Raw genomic sequence first — 19,986 nt, 5'->3', positions numbered from 1 at the left:
GTTGTAAAGCCAGTACATCTACTGGTGGTATGATCGTGGCCACTCTCTTACCATGGGCGCTATTAGTAAGCTTTTATTATTAAATCTCCTTGACGAAATTCATTCAAAATAGCCCAACTTCCTTCTTAGGCGAAGCATTCACAATAAACACACCTGTGTCCCTAATAAAATGACTTGTTATTTGTTACATAAAACAATCTCTCTGTCCATACAAAGAGTCCTCATTCATCGCAAATTACCACTCAATTGTGAACGAATCTATAAGTTATAGCTTTAATAAGTTCACTTGTTTCATTGGGTTGCGCAATGTTGCATAGCGGCAACCTTTGTGCATGAAAACATTATTATTATTTTATGTGCTTGTGTTAGTTCACGGTCTGATAGCGAGAACTCATCAACGATTGGATCTATTTAAAATGTGAGTCATCGAGGATGGAGCGTATGAAATTTAACAGCACTTATTCGGTCCGATTTTGAAGGTCACTTCATCAATAATGATCAAGGTGAGCATTCAAGTTATGAAGTTAAATATATTTTAAGTTAGACGTCATTATGACATATTCTGTGAATTCGTCGTCGTGGCCTAAAGGATAAGACGTCCAGTGCATTCGTCTAGCCCACTGAGTTTCTCGCCGGATCTTCTCAGTGGGTCGCGCTTCCGATCCGGTGGTAGATTCTGCGAAGCACTGCTCTTGCTAGGGCGGTGTTAGCAATTCTCCGGTTTGAGCCCCGCGAGCTCACCTACACAAGCTAGGGTACGCTGAAATAGCCTCTCAAGGCTATCAGCATAGGTAGGATAAAAAAAAAAAGCATTCATGTTGAGCGATGCACCGGTGTTAGAATCCCAGGCGCGTACCAATTATTCTAATGAAATACGTACTTCACAAATGTTCACGATTGTCTTCCACGGTGAATAAATATCATCGTCTAATAAAAATCAAATCCGTAAAATTATAATTTGCGTAATTACTGGTGGTAGGATCTCTTGTGAGTCCGCGTGGGTAGGTACCACCATCCTGCCTATTTCTGCCGTGAAGCAGTAGTGCGTTTCGGTTTGAAGGGCGGGGCAGCCGTTGTAACTATACTGAGACCTTAGAACTCAAGGTGGGTGGCGCATTTACTTCGTAGATGTCTATGGGCTCCAGTAACCACTCAACCCCAGGTAGGCTGTGATCTCGTACACCCATCTAAGCAATAAAAAAAAAATGTAATGTCTTATTTCTTAGTTTCGGCTTTTGCGAGGCTTCTCCATTTCACTCTATTTGTGACTTTTTTCCTACCTTTGCTGATAGCCTTGAGAGGCTATTTCGAAGCTAGCTACCTTCAAACTAGAATGCATGACGGGACGCGTGGAATGTGTCTAGTGCCACCTGTTTGGACTTACAATACGCCTTATCACTCAGCAGTACCAATTGCTGATCGCGGTATACTGGTATGGCTTTCAGAAAATGCCCCTTCTTCACTATCGCTATCACTTCAATATCAATAATACATTCATCTAAATTCAGAACTACATATACACAATATGTCTTAACAAATTGCGCTAAAAGGAATAATACATTACGAAGGCAGCGCGCTCGCCGTAAAAGCAATTTTATTTCTCACATAACTCACCGCGGCTTCGTCGTTTAGTTAGTTCTCTACGTCTTTTCGGTTATGTTCGCCTGGTAACCTTTATTCGTGAATTGTATGGGTAATTTTATGTATAAGCGCAAATTACACGTGTTTCCCATGATTCTGCCATGCATCGTAAATTTTATTCGTAGGTCAAGTCCCTTAAAGATCGTGCGATAAAGCTCTCAATAACGATGACAGCTTAGAAGATTAATGAGATATCAATCAATTTGTTATTTGACTCGCGGTGTAGTAGAGCGATAATTAATGAAACCCCTATTTGTTCATAAGATCCTGGTAGCTTAACATATAATAGCCCCTCCACCAATCTTTTCTAATCTATTTCAGAAAATGCCATGAAATAAGCCTCAAAATAAGAAAGAAATATTAGAATATTAGTAGAAATAGGCAGGTCGGTGATAGCAATCTGTATGGGCTACTACAATACAACCCAAGATTTTATCCGGTTTTTTTTTTTTTTCGCTGGTTTTTATTCGGAAAAAGCAGGGTAATGCTATTTTAGGGCGGTACAGCCGGCTGCGGTGGTAAATTTAACACATCTTCAAAGAAAACTTTTCATGATTATTATAAAACTACTTACTTATACAGCTTATTGTACAAATGTATCTGATTTTTCATTGTTTTTTGAATGTAAATTGTGTTTTGGTGTGCAATAAAGTGTATTCTCTCTCTCTCTCTCTTTTAATCTTGCATTTTTATAGCCATTATTTCTTAACACTTTGCGGTTTTCGTGGAAGCCAAGGAGTCGCTCGTCATAAAATCAGTATTAATTCTGCCTACGAGTCGCGAATATCGAAGAGACCTTTTTGTTTATGTCAACCTAGTACTATTATCAGAAAATCAATACATATAAATTACGGCACGCGCTTCGTACCAACTTGGCTATGATGATGACCTTGCTTGTGGAATTATGTTTTCTAAACTGGGTCATGACAAGAATAGATTCACAAGCGAATAGTCTGTCAATGTGTTTTTGTTGTTCGATAAATCCTTTAATCTCTGGTGCCCTGGTATTTATTATACGATGATCGTTTTTACTAGCTTTAGAAAAACGAGTTCAAGGCCTTTCTGATGTTAAGTAGCTACCGCAGTCCATTCCTTATTGTCTCCTGAGTGCCATGTCAGTGTCATGGCAGTGTCATGACATGTCAGTGTCACATGAATTGCATTACCCACTTAATACCGCGCGTACCGTTTATCTAGTGCCTATTCTTGCCCAGTACTGAACACATTACGCATATTTATGTTTTTTTTTGCTTCGACAGGCGGAAGAGTGCGCGGCCCTCCTGGTGTTTAGTGGTTACCAGAGCCCATAGACATCAACAATGTAAATTTTGTCACCCACCTTGAGATATAAGTTCTAAGGTCTCAAGTATAGTTACAACGGCTGCCCCACCCTTCAAACCGAAACGCATTACTGCTTCACAGCAGAAATAGGCAGGGCGGTGGTACCTACCCGCGCGGACTCACAAGAGGTCCTACCACCAGTAGAGTACCACCTATTATAATTAGCAATTAGGCAAATTGTCATTTTTGCGGGTTTGATTTTTATCACACGATGATATTCCTTCACCGTGGAAGTTAATCGTGAATGCATATTAAGTACGCATTTTATTTAAAAAAATCGGTACCTGCCTGCGGGATTCGAACACCGGCACATTCGCATTACTTGATACGAATGCATCGGACGTCTTATCTTTTAGGCCACGATGACTTCAAACATAGACTTTGAGACAGAGAAACCCGTTTTTAAGGTTTAAACCTTTAATATTCACACATTTTACCCACAATAAAAAAAAAAACAAGTGAATAATTCACAATCAAATAAATAAATTTCCAGAACACACCTAAGATGCGTAAAAAACTGATTAAAGCCGTAAAGAATCACTACTGCACATTAGCCGTTTCAACAGTTTTATTGTTTTTCTATCACCTTCGCTTGAATTAGGATTTTTCATGGTAATAAAAAAATTTCCAACGCGTTTTCTATGGCGGCCTTATATGTTTTTTTTATCTAAATTTCATCTCTCGGCAAACTCTTGCCCACATTTTGGCGTATCTTGGCTTAAATCTTTAGATTGGAATAAACTCGTCTTCACATTGGAATCTTCAGTATGCATATTATTATGAAGCATACAGCAAAATGTGATATTTTCATGCTTTTAGCATGATACATATTGAAATTTTAGTATAATAATTGTTCATGATAATAATAAAATGTGAATCATAGATGTAGGACCTCTTGTGAGTCCACACGGGTAGGTACCACCGCCCTGCCTATTTCTGCCGTGAAGCAGTAATGCGTTTCGGTTTGAAGGGTGGGGCAGCCGTAGTAACTATACTGAGACCTTAGAACTTCTATCTCAAGGTGGGTGGCGTAACCACTTAACATCAGGTGGGCTGTGAGCTCGTCCACCCATCTAAGCAATAAAAAAAAACGATGGAAGCAAAAGGAACACCAAGTGTGAAACAGAAGAAGCCTGTTCTTGTGCGCGTTCCAGTCGATGTACTACTGGAGGTATAGTCCAAGGAGGGTTGACGTCAGGCCGGTCGTAAAACTCATGCTAAATCCTTCTGCAGCATGATAAGGGGGATAAAGACGAGAAAAAGTCGCCGTGCCCTAAAGGATAAGACGTCCGGTGCATTCGTGTTGAACGATGCACCAGTGTTAGAATCTCGCAGGCGGGTACCAATTTTTCTAATGAAATACGTACTCAACAAATGTTAACGATTGACTTCCACGGTGAAGAAATAACATCGTGTAATAAAAACGAAACCCGCAAAATTATAATTTGCGTAATTACTGGTGGTAGGACCTCTTGTGAGTCCGCGCGGGTAGGTACCACCACCCTGCCTATCTAAGCATTAAAAAAAACCCTTAGTATGCTCACACCCTCATACTGAGAACACCCTGCCTATTTCAAGCGATGATGACTTCCACATTGAACATTTGGGTAATTTTAAACTACAACATGACATATGTCACCATTTGGAATAAAAAAGATTTTTATTTTTATTGCTTAGATAGTTGGACCAGCTCACGGCCCACTTAGTGTTAAGTGGTTACCGGAGCCCATGGACATCTACAACATAAGCGCCGCCACCCACCTATATAAGAGTCCTAGGGTCTCCGTTTTTACAGTACAACGGCTGCCCCGCCCTTCAAACCGAAACGCATTACTGTTTCATGGCAGAAATAGGCAGGGAGATGGTATCCACTCGTGCGGACCCACAAGGCATCTTACCACACCTACCAACTTTTAAATTACCGTTTTGAATGAAAAAAATATATAAATATATATATATCTATATAAATCCCCGTACATACATCGACATCAACAAACGTCTGTTCTGTCTCAAGGTGGATATGAATTAATTTCGATATCTCATATAAAGGTTACCACTTATACAGATCATTAGCTAATAAATCAGTTTAAAAATATACTAATGCTGTACTAATAATGGTTGCAACGATTCGAACCCTTGACCCGATAACGTGAGATCGCTATTGTTGAGCAATCACATGCGAACGTCAATATTAGATTAATACGAAAATGGGAACCGAATTTGGGAAAGTTCATGCGAAAGGGAAACAGTAAATAAAAGCGAAATTGAATCATAGCAAGTCTAATTTAAAAAAAAAAACTGGTTGTAGGACGTCTTGTGAATTCGAACGGGTAGGTACCACCACCCTGCCTACAGCTGCCGTGACGCAGTAATGCGTTTCGGTTCGAAGGGTGGGGCAGCCGTTGTAACTATACTGAGACCTTAGAACTCATATCTCAAGGTGGGTGGCGTATTTACGTTGTAGATGTCTCTGGGCTCCGGTAACCATTTAACATCAGGTGGGCCGTGAGCTCGTCCACTCATCTAAGTAATAAATGAAATAACAAAAAAATACTTCTCCTGGTATATACTGATATTCGAAATAAGTAAAGTGATAATTGTTTTCTATTCCTCTCATACACAATTATTAATACGTGAAGCAAAAACTTTGTATCCCTTTTTACGAAAATTGCGCGGACGGAGGAGTATGAAATTTTCTACACTTATAGAGAATATAGAGAAGAAGTGCACAATGCTAATATTTTTTAAAAATAATGCATAAAAGATACATTAAATCGATAAAGAAAACATTACACACACTACATACCATGTATTTAACGCACACACGCATGCATACTATTTATTATCAAACTTTTGTTCTTGGCATCTGTTGTCAAATTGAGAATAGATTAAATATTGTTTGCCTTTGTTAATATTTTTTAGAGTGTAGTCTTGGCGAAATTTGTGATTATAGAAGTATAAAATACAATCATAATAGTGTACAAACTTACAATTCCAATTAATTATAGTCGAATTTCAACTACTGCGGGACCTCTAGTACACAATTAAAAGCCGTGGATCTTGTGCAAATGTTCAAGTTAACAAAACGTTTTGAAATTTGTTACAATCACGATGAAACATTTCATTACATACGTATGCAGGTCGCGCTTCCGATCCGGTGGTAGATTCTGCGAAGCACGGCTCTTACTAGGGTTCATGTTAGCAACGTCATCAGGTTTGAGCTCCGTGAGCTCACCTACTAGTTAAGGCTACGCTGATATAGCCTCTCAAGGCTCTCATATTAGGTAGGAAAAAAAAGCTCCTACGTGGGTCCTTTTCGCATAAAAACGTCCATTCCTAATTACCTAATTAATCTCCAATTGCAGTGTAACATTCATTATGTGTTTTTTTGTGTTGCATTCACTACACTGAGATACAACTGTTCAAACACAAAACTAATTTTGTAAGGATGCAACTTGTAATTATCTGTTTATTAAGAATTAAGAATATAGAGAAGGAGTGTAGAATGCTAATAATTATTAGTGTCTACACTACGATCCAGTGTTCTCGCAATGCCTTTAGCGGACGCAAATGGCGATGCATGTCAAGTACTGTGATATCTCAAAGGTATAGCGTTAAGGGCTGAATGTCCATACAACCACCCCTCTGGCCACAGTACCTGAGAAATACCGAACAAGATCACACGTTTATATAAATGCTGTCCCTTCGACGTGGAAAGTCTTTGTGGAGACATGTTATAATTCAAGAAAACTATAATCACTCATGATTTGGATATATTTGATGTGTTATGTATTCTTTTTGGTTTTGCAATTCGGAAAAAAAGGCTATTTCCAAAACAAATCACTATGACTATAGCGCGATATTTATATAAGCAATGTTAAGAGAATAATTTGGAAAATGATGATTATTTTGGTTATCAGTAGCCCCCAGTTGATATTCTCGCCTCTTCTTAGCCTGTAAGAATTTTGGTAATACTAGCCCTAGCAAAAGCAGTGCTTCGCTGAATCCACTAACGGATAGGAATCTGTCGTCTGGATCGAGTGTGTAATTAGAGGCGGCCACGATTATAGTCGATTAGTGTTCTAATATTGTTACCGTGTCGCGCCGCTTTGTCGAAGAAACCTTCTGACGCTCTCAAACAGGCAATAAAATGATACTTATGTCGTTGCATTAATTCGTCATAACCTAACCCATTAAATAAAAGGCTCCTAAACTTAAGACGTCTTTGCAATACCAATAAATAACCGCTGTCCGCCAAAGCAAATAGCATAGAGAACTATATTAGAAAAAGTGAAAGTTGTTCGTTGTTCACGCACAATAAATCATTACATTATTAATTACTATACATATTGTGAGGTAAAAAGCTGTGTGTGTTACAATAAACATGTAAAATTTGATGGCACAGAACTCGCGAGCTAACAGCATTGTGTGTTGTTTAAATAAATAGATGTATACAGTTAATAGACTATATGTCGCAGAATGGGCCGATATCTTCACTATTTCCTGACATAGTGAGCGTATAGTGGGTAGTCTTGCAAAGAGATTGCGCATCACGAAATGGTGACAGTTCCAAGACGTCTTCACTCCTCCTAAGTCAGGCAACGAATGTGTATCGATTCCACTCGAGCGATGACATCTCGACTCTGCCTTTTTTTTTTTTTTTTTCCTACCTAAGCTGATAGCCTTGAGAGGCTATGTCAGCGTAACCCTAACTTTAGTAGGTGAGCTCACGGGGCTCAACCTGACGATGTTGCTAACACGAACCCTAGCAAGAGCCGTGCTTCGCAGAATCTACTACCGGATCGGAAACGCGACTCACTGAGAAGATCCGGCGAGAAACTTAGTGGGCTGTGTCTGTGGGTTAATTTACTCGCCGAGCCCTTCGTCGCAAGCGACGGGTTCGACGAGAACGGTGACCGGTGCTTGAAGTACCTAAAAGCACCGTTAGTGGATCGGGAGGATCCGAGATGACGTGTTTTGGGCGACGTCGACTGCTTTCCATTCTGTCCGCAGGATCGGGAATGTAGTTACCGGCGGCCACGATGAGAGGGTTCTCGTGTCGTGCCGCTTTATCGAAGTGGGGACTCTGCCAAAGCACGCCACCCGAACTGTTCTGACGTTTGACGAGTAGTTGCGGCTCACACCCACTAGATGGCGCGCTTTCGTTTTTTTTTTAGTTTCTCCTGTAATGTAAAACATAATTGAGATACAGATGTAAAACATGTAAATCCAACCAGCGAAAAATAAAAAGGAATTTGGGAGGTAATTACTAAACGATCCGGTCACCGTCCTCGTTGAACCCGTTGCTTGCGACGAAGGGCTCGACGAGTGAATTAACCTATAGACACAGCCCACTGAGCTTCTCGCCGGATCTTCTCAGTGGATTCCGATCTGGTAGTAGATTCATTCGCGAAGCAATTGCTGTTGAGTTGTTAGGTCTCCTTCAGAGGCGCTCGGGCAGCTATTAGCAAATCCCACCCCTCATGGCTGAGCCTTTGCTCGCCCACCTGTCCTGGTGAAGCTGGAAAGGCCTTCGGGCCGTCAGTAATTTTTCAATCATAAAAAAGGCTGTTAGCGCAAATACAGAACCGCATACTGAACCGTTTCACGTTCAATTTCAAAATACATAATCAGAAAAAGTCATTAGTGAATCCGCAATTTATTTCGAGTCCCGCAAAACCACACAATTTCGCGTTTCTATAAAATTACTGTTAACATTAAATTTGAGACAATGAATCTAAAAGTAATATTGAAAGGGGTTTGGAAGATGGCGACAAAGAGCTTCCACTAAGCTAATGTTATTTAGAACTTGTATTTACATATTTATTTAGTTGCATCGACAAAGTGATCATCAACACAAAACATTGACAAATTAACAATAAGTACATGACAGATGTCACCTCAATTATAGATGCAATCGACAGTGCAATGGTTGACAACATTTTGAAATTAGAAAATTGAGAATAATTAAAAAAAATATAAAGAATAATTTTAAGAAATATGAAATTGAGAATAATACTTTTAAACTAAGTAAATAAATAAAAAATTATTCTACATATAATAGAAGAAGAAAAAAAAACTATAACTTTATTACATTTGATTAATTATGATTAGGTTATATTTAGTTGGAATCCGATCAGGAAATGATCCTTGGGAGATTTTTCCTGTACACACGTTGTAAGGCAATTAGAAAAACAATCTATTTCATGATTTACATGTTACATATTATGTACGCTTGCCCTGAAAATATTGCTAGCGAGTTTCAGGCATCTGTCAAATATATTATGCTCTATAGTTACTGTCACAGGCCTAAGAACGCAATCAGTAGGCTCAAAGCAGTAGGCAGCGGCTTGGCTCTGCCCCTGGCATTGCTGAAGTCACAGCTCACAGCCCACCTGGTGCTAAGTGGTTACTGGAACCCATAGACATCTACGACGTAAATGCGCCACCCACCTTGAAGTCGTCGTGGCCTAACGGATAAGACGTCCGGTGCATTCGTGTTGAGCGATGCACCGGTGTTCGAATCGCAGGCGGGTACCAATTTTTCTAATGAAATACGTACTCAACAAATGTTCACGATTGACTTCCACGGTGAAGGAATAACATCGTGTAATAAAAATCGAAACCCGCAAAATTATAATTTGCGTAATTACTGGTGGTATGACCTCTTGTGAGTCCGCGCGGGTAGGTACCACCGCCCTGCCTATTTCTGCCGTGAAGCAGTAATGCGTTTCGGTGTGAAGGGTGGGGCAGCCGTTGTAATACCCGCCTGGGATTCGAACACCGTTGCATCGCTCAACACGAATGCACCGGACGTCTTATCCCTTAGGCCACGACGACTTCAAATTTCAAGAGAACCTGTCTTATTTGAACTATCGCTTCTCCATTGAAAATATTCAATTTACATGTAGTTATTATTGGCTGACGCCTTCGATTATTCGTAACCAAAACAAGATCATCGGATGCAGCGACCTTGCACATCGGAATGCGCACGGCCCGGGCATCAAACCTGCGGACCGAACGACATTGAGCCGTCTATCGATAAGTTAACGCGTATTGTTAACGCGAGGCTATTTGTCAGGATGCGTCATTGGTTCGCAGTGAATTGTTGTCGGATATAATTTTTAAGTTACACAAAAGCATTCGTCAAGTTTTGACTTAAGGACGAACGAGGTTTGCAAAAAGCATTGCTGATGTTATGAGCAACGGTGAGTAAAACATAATATCGACGGGTGAAATGTTATTTGGTTTAAGCGACATTTATTTTTGTAATTAACCCACAGCCCGCTCAGTTTCTCGCCGGAAGTTCTCAGTGGGTCACGTTTAAGATCCGGTGGTAGATTCTGCGAAGCACTGAAGATTTAATGTATTTTTAATACGCTTTTGTTAGCTTCAGACGAATGTCTGATGTATTTTCACTGGTGGTAGGACCTCTTGGGAGTCCGCACGGGTAGGTACCACCGCCCCGGCTATTTCCGCCGTGAAGCAGTAATGCGTTTCAGTTCGAAGGGTGGGGTAGCCGTTGTAACTATACTGAGACCTTAGAACTTATATCTCGAAGTGGATGGTGCATTTACGTTGTAGATGTCTATGGGCTCCAGTAACCACTTAACACCAGGTGGGCTGTGAGCTCGTCCATCCATCTAAGCAATAAAAAAAAACAAAAATGTATGTTAGTATGTAACGGAATCTTTGACATAATTTTTTGACCCCCTTCGAAACGTCGGATTAACTCGAAATTTGGTATACTTAATAAGGACCGATGACAATTCAATATTTAAAAAAAAACGAAAAAATTAAAATTCAACTTAAAAATGAAAAATAAATAATAACTAGTTGAGAAAAACTAAAAAATACACTTTTATAGAAAATCCAGCAAAAAATTTTAAATAAATTTTAATAAATTTGAATTAAAAATAGTGTAAGAAAAAATGATTTTATTGTAAAAAAGCGTGGGGTGCTTTTCAGGATATTATCAAAATAACCCTTCTGCTCCTATCTGTTCATACAATATTTATAACTACTGATACCATACACCCCACGCTTTTTTTGCAATAAAATCATTTTTCCTTGCACTATTTTTAATTCAAATTTATTTTCTATATTTTTGTTGGATTTTCTATAAAAGCGTATTTTTTTTTGTTTTTCTAAACTATTACTTATTTTTTCTGCTTAATAAAAAAAATACCATTCTGCATTCATTCATTTTTATGATTGAAGGATTACTGGTGACCCCAGTTTCACCAGGACAGGTGGGCGAGCAAAGGCTCAGCCAGAAGGGGTGGGATTTGCTAACAGCTACTCGAGCGCCTCCGAAGGAGACCTAACAACTCAAGAGCAGCTGCTTCGCGAATGAATCTACTACCGGATCGGAATCGCGACCCGCTGAGAAGATCCGGCGAGAAACTCAGCGAGCTGATTCATGGGTTAGGTGGCACGGCGAACTCTTTGTCGAGTTCGACGAGTACGGTTACCGGGGTCCCTAAGCCTGCTCCTATGCGTTCATTCTCTATATTACCTATAAGTATGGGAAATTACATACTATTCCGTCCGCGAAATTTCCGTAAAAATGTTTACAAAGTTTTTATTTCACGTATTAATAAATAGATACCTACCACTCAATTAAATTTAATGAAGACGAACGCACATAACTAACGACGCTCATTGTGGTCCAAACATAGAAGAATCCGAGCCAGTGACCTGTGACCCTGAATAATCAACAAAATACATTAATTACGACATTTAAATCATTTGTTATGTCATAATGAATCGTCTATTGTAATTGCGCATTATGTACCCTTAGGTCTACACTACTCTACACGGAAATATATCTTTTGAACATTTCCAAACGTCCTTCTTACGACATATTGATTTTATTGAAGACTGATTAGTTGGCGCGGTAGGAAGGCTTCTCATTCTTGATGTAGTGTTTAGTGTTCTTGACCATAAAAAAAAAAACATTTAATTCAGACCATTGTAAGTCCATATGTTGTTAGTAGAGTAATACTTATAACTATGTCAGTAAAATTAAAATTAAAATTAGCAAAGTTATTAAAACATTTAATTCATAAATCTGCCATTAATGCCAAGGGATTTAGTTCTTGGTTTAAGCAGTTAACACAAAATTCTAATGGCGATGTATGAAGCCTTAATAAGCTCTAATCACGTAAGCAATAAGTATTGGAAATATGAGAATGTCAAAAAAATGTATTGACAATAATTAATGGGTGATTAAACTAATAAATTATGTGGTGGTTTTAATAACGTATAATCTTTTTGTTTTTTATTGCTTAGATGGGTGGACGAGCTCACAGTCCACCTGGTGTTAAGTGGTCACTGAAGCTTATAGACATCTACAATATAAGTTCTAAGTTCTATAAGTTCTTGAGTTTCACGATGAATGAATGATGTCCTATAACAACAATCGCCATATATCTGAATCTTGTAACAGCTGGCGGGGAATTGTGAGCATACGCGGGTAGGATATTACATTATATCCTATCGTACAACGGACTACCTCATAAATACCGAAGATAAGCGGTAACTAGTGCGTGAACCAATTAATCACATAAATCGCCCGTCCGTAGCTACTATTTCCTTCTGTTGCTAACGCGCAGACACAATGAGACTCGAAATCAAAGAAATTCAAAAAATATTTTTCCAATGAAATACGTACTTAACAAATATTCACGATTGACTTCCACGGTGAAGGAATAATATCGTGTAATAAAAATGAAACCCGCAAAAATTGTAATTTGCGTAATTACTTACTGGTGGTAGGACCTCTTGTGAGTCCGCACGGGTAGGTACCACCACCCTGCCTATTTCTGCCGTGAAGCAGTGATGCGTTTCGGTTTGAAGGGTGGAGCAGTCGATTTACTGTTAAAAGTTAGACCTTACAACTCATGTCTAAAAGTGGGTGGCCGCGTTTACGTTGTACACGTCTATGGGCTACGGCAACCACTTGACATCAGGTGGGCCGTGAGCTCGTCCACCCATCTAATAATAATAATAATAATAAGCCCATTTTATTTCCAAAAACAACGAAAGGAAAAACACCTTATCAAATAAAAAAATTACAAAATTAAATATAAAGTTGTGTTATTAGAACCCCGTTCGGGTATAGGCCCCCTCCAGCTTACTCCCCTCTTCCCTATCCTTGGCTTTGTTTCTCCATTATTTTCCAGTTGCTGCTATTATTTCGTCGATCCATATGCTCCTTGGTCGTCCTCTTCTTCTTTTGCCTACTGGTCCTTCCCATGTTATGATTTCTAATGTCATCGTTTGGAACCTCTAGGTCTGCGGAGGGACTTCGGTTCCTTCTGTATTTTGTACCGTATGTTCCATGGGGAGTGCTCTGAGGAATTGTTCGAGATGATACCGGCATCTCGTTTTTACTATGGCACCGCCTGCCACTGGAGTAGAGTTCATTCATACTACCTGGAGCCACTGCTGCGGGCGACGGTAACCACTCACCATCAGGTGGGCCGTATGCTCGTCTGCCTACAAGGGCAATAAAAAAAAATTGCTTTGAAGAGTACATAAGTGCTCGTCCAGTGTTAGTCCACACGTGACCATTTTGGAACGCGAGCAGTGTCTTCGTGTATAATTACGAATAACTTCGAACGCCCCGCGGCAATACTGACATAGCATAATCTAATAAATGAAAGATGAATTGTTTTATAATTCCACCTTATGTCATGGACAGCGATATGCAAAAGTTTGAGAATGCTATACGAGGAGGCTCTCTTATCATTGTTAATAAAAATTATAAATGTAAGGAACGTAGAGACATTGTGAGCCTCTCTGTGGAACGGATTATTGAAATGGCATGTGTAGAGCTTGAGCAATTCATTGTTGTAAGTGTGTACAGGCCCCCGAATTCGTTATATGATTCTTTTGAAAATATATTGGAACATGTTTTATTAAAGCTTTCTGTTTCTAATAAACATATTTTTATCTGTGGTGATTTTAATATAAATTTATTAGAAAATACAAATGCCACTATTAGATTCAGAACATTGTTAAAATCATATAACCTTAGCAATTTATTTTCAGAGCCCACAAGAAAAACTAGCACATCGGCAACCTGTATAGATAATATTTTCACAAACGTAAAACCTTTGCATAAATATATTATTAATCATTTAAGTTCAGACCACAGTGGACAATTCATATCTTTTAAAATTAAATCTGTTACAGATGTTAATAGTTCAAGAAACCTACAGTTTGTTCCTATTAATATTAGACGTATGGAGAAGTTTAGAGGTAAAGTTTTGGCAAAAATTGCGAATGTTTGTTATAGTGAAGATCCTAATGTTCACTACATGGATTTATTTAATTGCATTAATGATGAATTTAGTGCCATCTTTACTTCTAAAACTCTGATCTTACATAATAAAAGATCATTCAATGAATGGGCGACTGTTGGAATTCACAAAAGTAGGCAGAGATTATATGACCTTTATCATGAAAAATCATATAATCATAATAAGTCATTTCATGAGTATGTCTGTAAATATTCCAAGTTGTTTAAAAAAGTATGTACATTGGCCAAGTCATTGCACTTAGGCAATCTTATAAAAAATGCACCTGACAAAATTAAAATGACTTGGAATATCATTAATAGGGAGACTGGGAATGTCAGAAACAGCAATGCTGAATCAATTTTGAAAATCAATGATAAAATAATAACTTCTCATCAAGAAGTGGCCAGTGCTTTTGAGCGCTACTTTGCTGATATCCCAGCTTCTACTACAAAATCTTTAATTTCATCTCCTACCGTCGCCGAATCATTACTGCAAGATCATGTTGATAAATGCAGTGTTAACTTTAAGTTCACAAATATTGCTATAAAGGACATAATTGATAATTTCAAGCTCATTAATATTAAAAAAACTGGTGATTTATGGGGAATATCAATTAAGGTTATAAAATCCATTATTGATATAATCGCACCTTACCTTGCTACAATATTTAATGACTGTATTGATAGTGGTGTGTTTCCTGATCTAATGAAATATAGTAAAATAATACCTCTGTTTAAATCTGGTAGTACTTTTGACCCCACTAACTTTAGACCCATTTCAGTACTACCAACTTTGAGTAAAATTTTTGAAAAAATTATTTTGGAACAGCTTTTGAACCATTTCTATTCCAATAACCTGCTTCATAACAAACAATATGGATTCACTAGAGGCCGTTCGACTATTGATGCAGGTGTAGATCTTATTAAAAATATTTTTCAGGCTTGGGAGGAATCGCATAATGCCCTTGGGGTATTCTGCGACTTATCTAAAGCTTTTGATTGTGTTGAGCATAATACATTGTTGAGGAAATTACACCATTATGGTATTAGGGGCGTTTCATTAGAACTTATTAAATCTTATTTATCCGGAAGAATCCAAAAGGTAGACGTTAAAGGAAAGAGATCTTCCGGTGTCTTACTTAATATGGGTGTTCCTCAGGGTTCCATATTGGGTCCCTTCTTATTTCTTGTGTATATCAATGATTTACCAAAGTTTATTGAAACCCGTCACGAGGTCGTATTATTCGCTGATGATACATCCTTATTGTTTAAAATTAAACGACAATTGGAAGATTATGACGATGTGAATGATGCTATCTCGCGCGTGGTACATTGGTTTAGTGTTAATAATCTGTTATTAAATAACAAAAAAACAAAATGTATAAAATTTACCACACCTAATGTTAGACAAGTAGACACTAATATCATTGTAAGTGGAGAGACACTGGAGCTTGTTGATTCGACAGTTTTTCTTGGTATAACAGTTGATTCCAGGCTGCAGTGGGGTCCTCACATATGCAAGTTAGCGAATAGACTTAGTTCTGCAGCGTTTGCGGTAAAAAAAATACGAACGTATACTGATGAAGATACGGCACGTCTAGTTTATTTCAGTTATTTTCATAGTGTTATGTCCTATGGCATTTTGCTATGGGGCAATGCTGCCGATGTCGAAACGATTTTCATCCTGCAGAAGAGGGCTATTCGTGCTATTTATAATATGCACCCGAGGGAATCCTTGAGGGACAAGTTTAAGGAAATCAAAATTCTAACTTTAGCGTCCCAATACATTTTTGAAAATTTATTGTACGTGCGTAAAAACATTGTAGAATTCCCCAGAGTCTGCGATTTGCATAATGTGAACACTAGGAACAAACATAGGCTTGCGTTGCCGGCGGCTCGAATTAAGAAAATAAGCAACTCTTTCAGGGGGCTGGGTGTACAGCTTTTCAACAAGATCCCACAAAACGTTCAACTACTACCTGTTCATAGATTTAAGAAAACTGTCAAGGAACGTTTGTGCAACAAGGCATATTATAAAGTTAAGGATTTTTTACTAGATGGCACTACGTGGGAATGAGGCGTTCGCTCCTGGCCTTTTCATTTTTCATTATTATTATTATTTATTTGAATTGTATTTTTTTGACTTGTTTTTTTTGTATACTGTAAATATGTTTTCTTGTTTAAAAAAAAAAGAAAATAGTTGAGAAAATACAAAAAAAAAAAAAAAGCCCGCTGAGTTTGTTTCGCCGGTTCTTCTCAGGACTGTGGCTTTTTTTGGAACCGGTGGTAGAGTTAACATTTTCTTTTACATTTTGACATTCAACAAGTGTGTTTTTGATGACATCCAAGTTGAAATAAATGATTTTGAATTTGAATTTGAATTTAACAAAAAAAAAAATTATTCATAATTTTTATTTCAAAGTGAAAAATATGAAAATGATTTTAATGTGGAACAGAGATTGTGGAGACGAATAAATACAGATTTTCTTGATTCTGTATTATAAACGGAATTATCGTGCAATGGAATAATTGTTATACATATATACACTTTGTGAAGTCTACGGACTCCAATAGCCGTGGCCGCAGCCGTAGCTAGTATATTGTTGATGACTGTCTTTTCTTACGAAAAAAAATTAACATAAAGAAAAATGCTGAACTGATCTGGTAATTTTTTTATAAAACTAGTTTAGCTCGACATATATGTTTCTTTGATCATTTCCGAGCAACGCAGGGTATATCTGCTAGATCAGCTCACGGGGTTCAAGAGCAGTGCTTCGCAGAGTCTACCACCGGATCGGAATCGCAACCCAATAAGAAGTTCCGATGAGAAACTCAGTGGGCTTAAACACGACACTGTCTTCGTGATTTTACGCACCAAGAAATCTAGAAATTAATTGATAATTAATGGATCAGAGAGTGACACAATCTACTATTAAGCCCGGGAAATGCAACGTGCTTCAGAGAGAAGAGAGAATGAAAAGAGATTAGAAAATCTTTATATATAAAAATGAATTGCTGTTCGCTAGTCTCGCTAAAACTCGAGAACGGCTGGACCGATTTGGCTAGTTTTGGGTTTGAATTATTTGTGGAAGTCCAGAGAAGGTTTGAAAGGTAGATAAATATGAAAATGCTCGGAATTAAATAAAAATAACAATTCTGTTTTTCCTTTGATATGTCCCCTTGATTCTTTTTGTTTGTTTTAAGTTTATTTTATACAAAAACTTAGGTCTTTTTGATAGATCTTATTGATCGAGTCACTACGAAGGCTGCCGGGTCATATAGTAGCACGGTCAGCTAGTAATAAATAAATAAATAAATAAACCAACATACTTCACAAAAATGTGCTTGGTTCTGCATAACTCGGTCCCCGCACTGGTTGCGCGCTGACCGTGCATTCTGACCCCCTCAGAAAACAAGAACAATATAATTTTATTTGTCTTAACAAAAACTAACACGCGATATACCTCGTTATGTCACATTACATAAGGCGTGTCGACACAATCATACATAACTTATTCAGTATAGGTACAGTATACATGATATTCACATACGACTTTCGGCTTAATCTTGATCATACCAATCAACGTTAATGTTATTCCCTATATCTTAGAAGTTATCTTACTGGTGGTAGGACCTCTTGCGAGTCCGCGCGGGTAGGTACCACCACTCTGCCTATTTCTGCCGTGAAGCAGTAATGTGTTTCGGTCTGAAGGGTAGGGCAGCCGTTGTAACTATACTGAGATCTTAGAACTTATATCTCAAGGTGGGTGGCGCATTTAAGTTGTGGATGTCTATGGGCTCCAGTAACCACTTAACACCAAGTGGGCTGTGAGCTCGTCCAACCATGTTAACAATAATTTTTTTTTTAGGAAAAAACGTGCTCAGTACAGTTAAGTTTGTTTTATTGCTTAGATGGGTGGACGAGCTCATCCACCTGGTGTTAAGTGGTTATCAAGGCCCATAGACATCTACCGAGTAAATGCCACCACCCACCTTGGGATATAACTTCTAAGATCTCAAGTATAGTTACAGCGCCTGCCCTGCCCTTCAAACCGAAAAGCACTACTGCTTCACGACAGAAATAGGCGTGGTGGTGGTACCTACGCGTGCGGACTCACAAGAGGTCCTACCACCTGTAATTACGCAAATTATAATTTTGCAAGTTTGATTTTTATTACACGACGTTATTCCTTCACCGTGGAAGTCGATCGTGAACATTTGTTGAGTACGTATTTCATTAGAAAAAAATTGTACCCGACTAGGATTCGACCACCAGTTACCGGTTCTCCGGCTAACATGGCCAGCCTATTGCCACTTCAGCTTACTGACCCGCTGTGCCATGTCGATAACATTCTAGTTACCTATTGGCTATACGCGTTAGTGCTTCATTTCTGGAGGCTCGCCGTGACCTCCGGGTCCTATAAAAACAAATTATCGTCACGCCTGACATTTGATTTCAATTACTCACAATAACTAATAAACGTTTGCAAAATTCATTTGACGAAAACGCTTCGGCGACAAAACGCGTCCTAAATCGATCTGTTAATTGTTACAATCTACGGTCCGTAGTCGTGTCCAGTTATTGTCGTATTTAATTGTTTTTTAAAGGGCATAAGTTGCGCTTGAACTGTTGGCTCATAGGCTGTTGTCTGGCCAACGGGGGAATGCGATCGACCCAATACCAAATTTAACGCGAAACTACAACTTTATCTAAAAACTGATTGACAAAGATTTATTCCCGCCTATTTCTGCCGTGAAGCAGTAATGCGTTTCGGTTTGAAGGGTGGGGTACCTAGCCGTTGTAACTGTACTGAGACATTAGAACTTATATCTCAAGGTGGGTGGCGCATTTACGTTATAGATACCTATGGGCTGAAGTAACAACTTAACACCAGGTGGGCTGTGAGATTGTCCACCCATCTAAGCAATAAAAAAAATTAAAAAATATTCGTGAAGGACAAATTAACGACAAATTCTTTTATTCGCCAAACTCAACGTCCCCTCAAAAATACATGATGATCAATAAACAAAGCAAACTCTAATTTATTGGTTGGTTTGTCAGTACACCTGATACCCGATCCAAGCGATGGAGCAACAAAGCCGCCATCACCGAAAACGTCTCTTGTTGGATCCCCCGGAATCAATATCGGCGCTTTTAAGCTCGTGTCGAATAAGACGAAGAGTTCGAAGAACGAAACACATTTGTGAAGTAACCTATAGACACGACCTACTGAGTATCTCGCCGAATCTTCTCAGTAGGTCGCGATTCCGATCCGACAGTAGATTCAGAGAAGTACTGCCCTTCACTTTGAGAAGGCGGTGCGACACGAAAACCCTCTTGTCGTGGCCGCCGGAAATTACATACCCGGTCCGATGGACCGAATGGTAAACAGTCAACGTCGCCCTAAACACGTCATTACGGATCCTCCTGATTCATTAACAGTGCTTTTAGGTACCACAAGAACCTGTCACCGTCCTCGCCGAACCCGTCGTTTATGACGAAGGGCTCGACAAGTAAATTAACCCACAGACACAGCCCACTGAGTTTCTCGCCGGATCTTCTCAGTGGGTCGCGTTTCCGATCCGATAGTAGATTCAGAAAAGCACTACTCTTGCTAGGGCCAGCGTTAGCAACACTCCGGTTTGAGCCCCATGAGTTCAACTACACGTCAAGGCGAAGCTGAAACAGCCTCTCA

General features: G+C 38.9%; 1 protein-coding gene across 2 annotated transcripts in view; it reads left to right on the top strand.

Moving 5' to 3' along the window:
* The first annotated feature begins 325 nt into the window (after positions 1–325).
* Positions 326–19,986, top strand: part of Cpr50Cb (Cuticular protein 50Cb) — a 69,824-nt gene continuing 50,163 nt past the window's right edge. The window contains exon 1 of one of the 2 annotated variants that reach the window (XM_089738243.1): positions 326–503. In XM_089738243.1, coding sequence (XP_089594369.1) covers positions 495–503 — 9 coding nt within the window. In that variant the 5' untranslated portion in view covers positions 326–494. The remainder of the gene's footprint in view (positions 504–19,986) is intronic. The other variant, XM_089738241.1, reaches the window with a different exon arrangement.

The sequence above is a fragment of the Bombyx mandarina genome, chromosome 24 (assembly GCF_030267445.1).
Source record: "Bombyx mandarina strain Sakado chromosome 24, ASM3026744v2".
Taxonomy (NCBI): Eukaryota; Metazoa; Arthropoda; class Insecta; order Lepidoptera; family Bombycidae; genus Bombyx; species Bombyx mandarina.
This window is presented reverse-complemented; position numbering and strand designations above follow the sequence as displayed.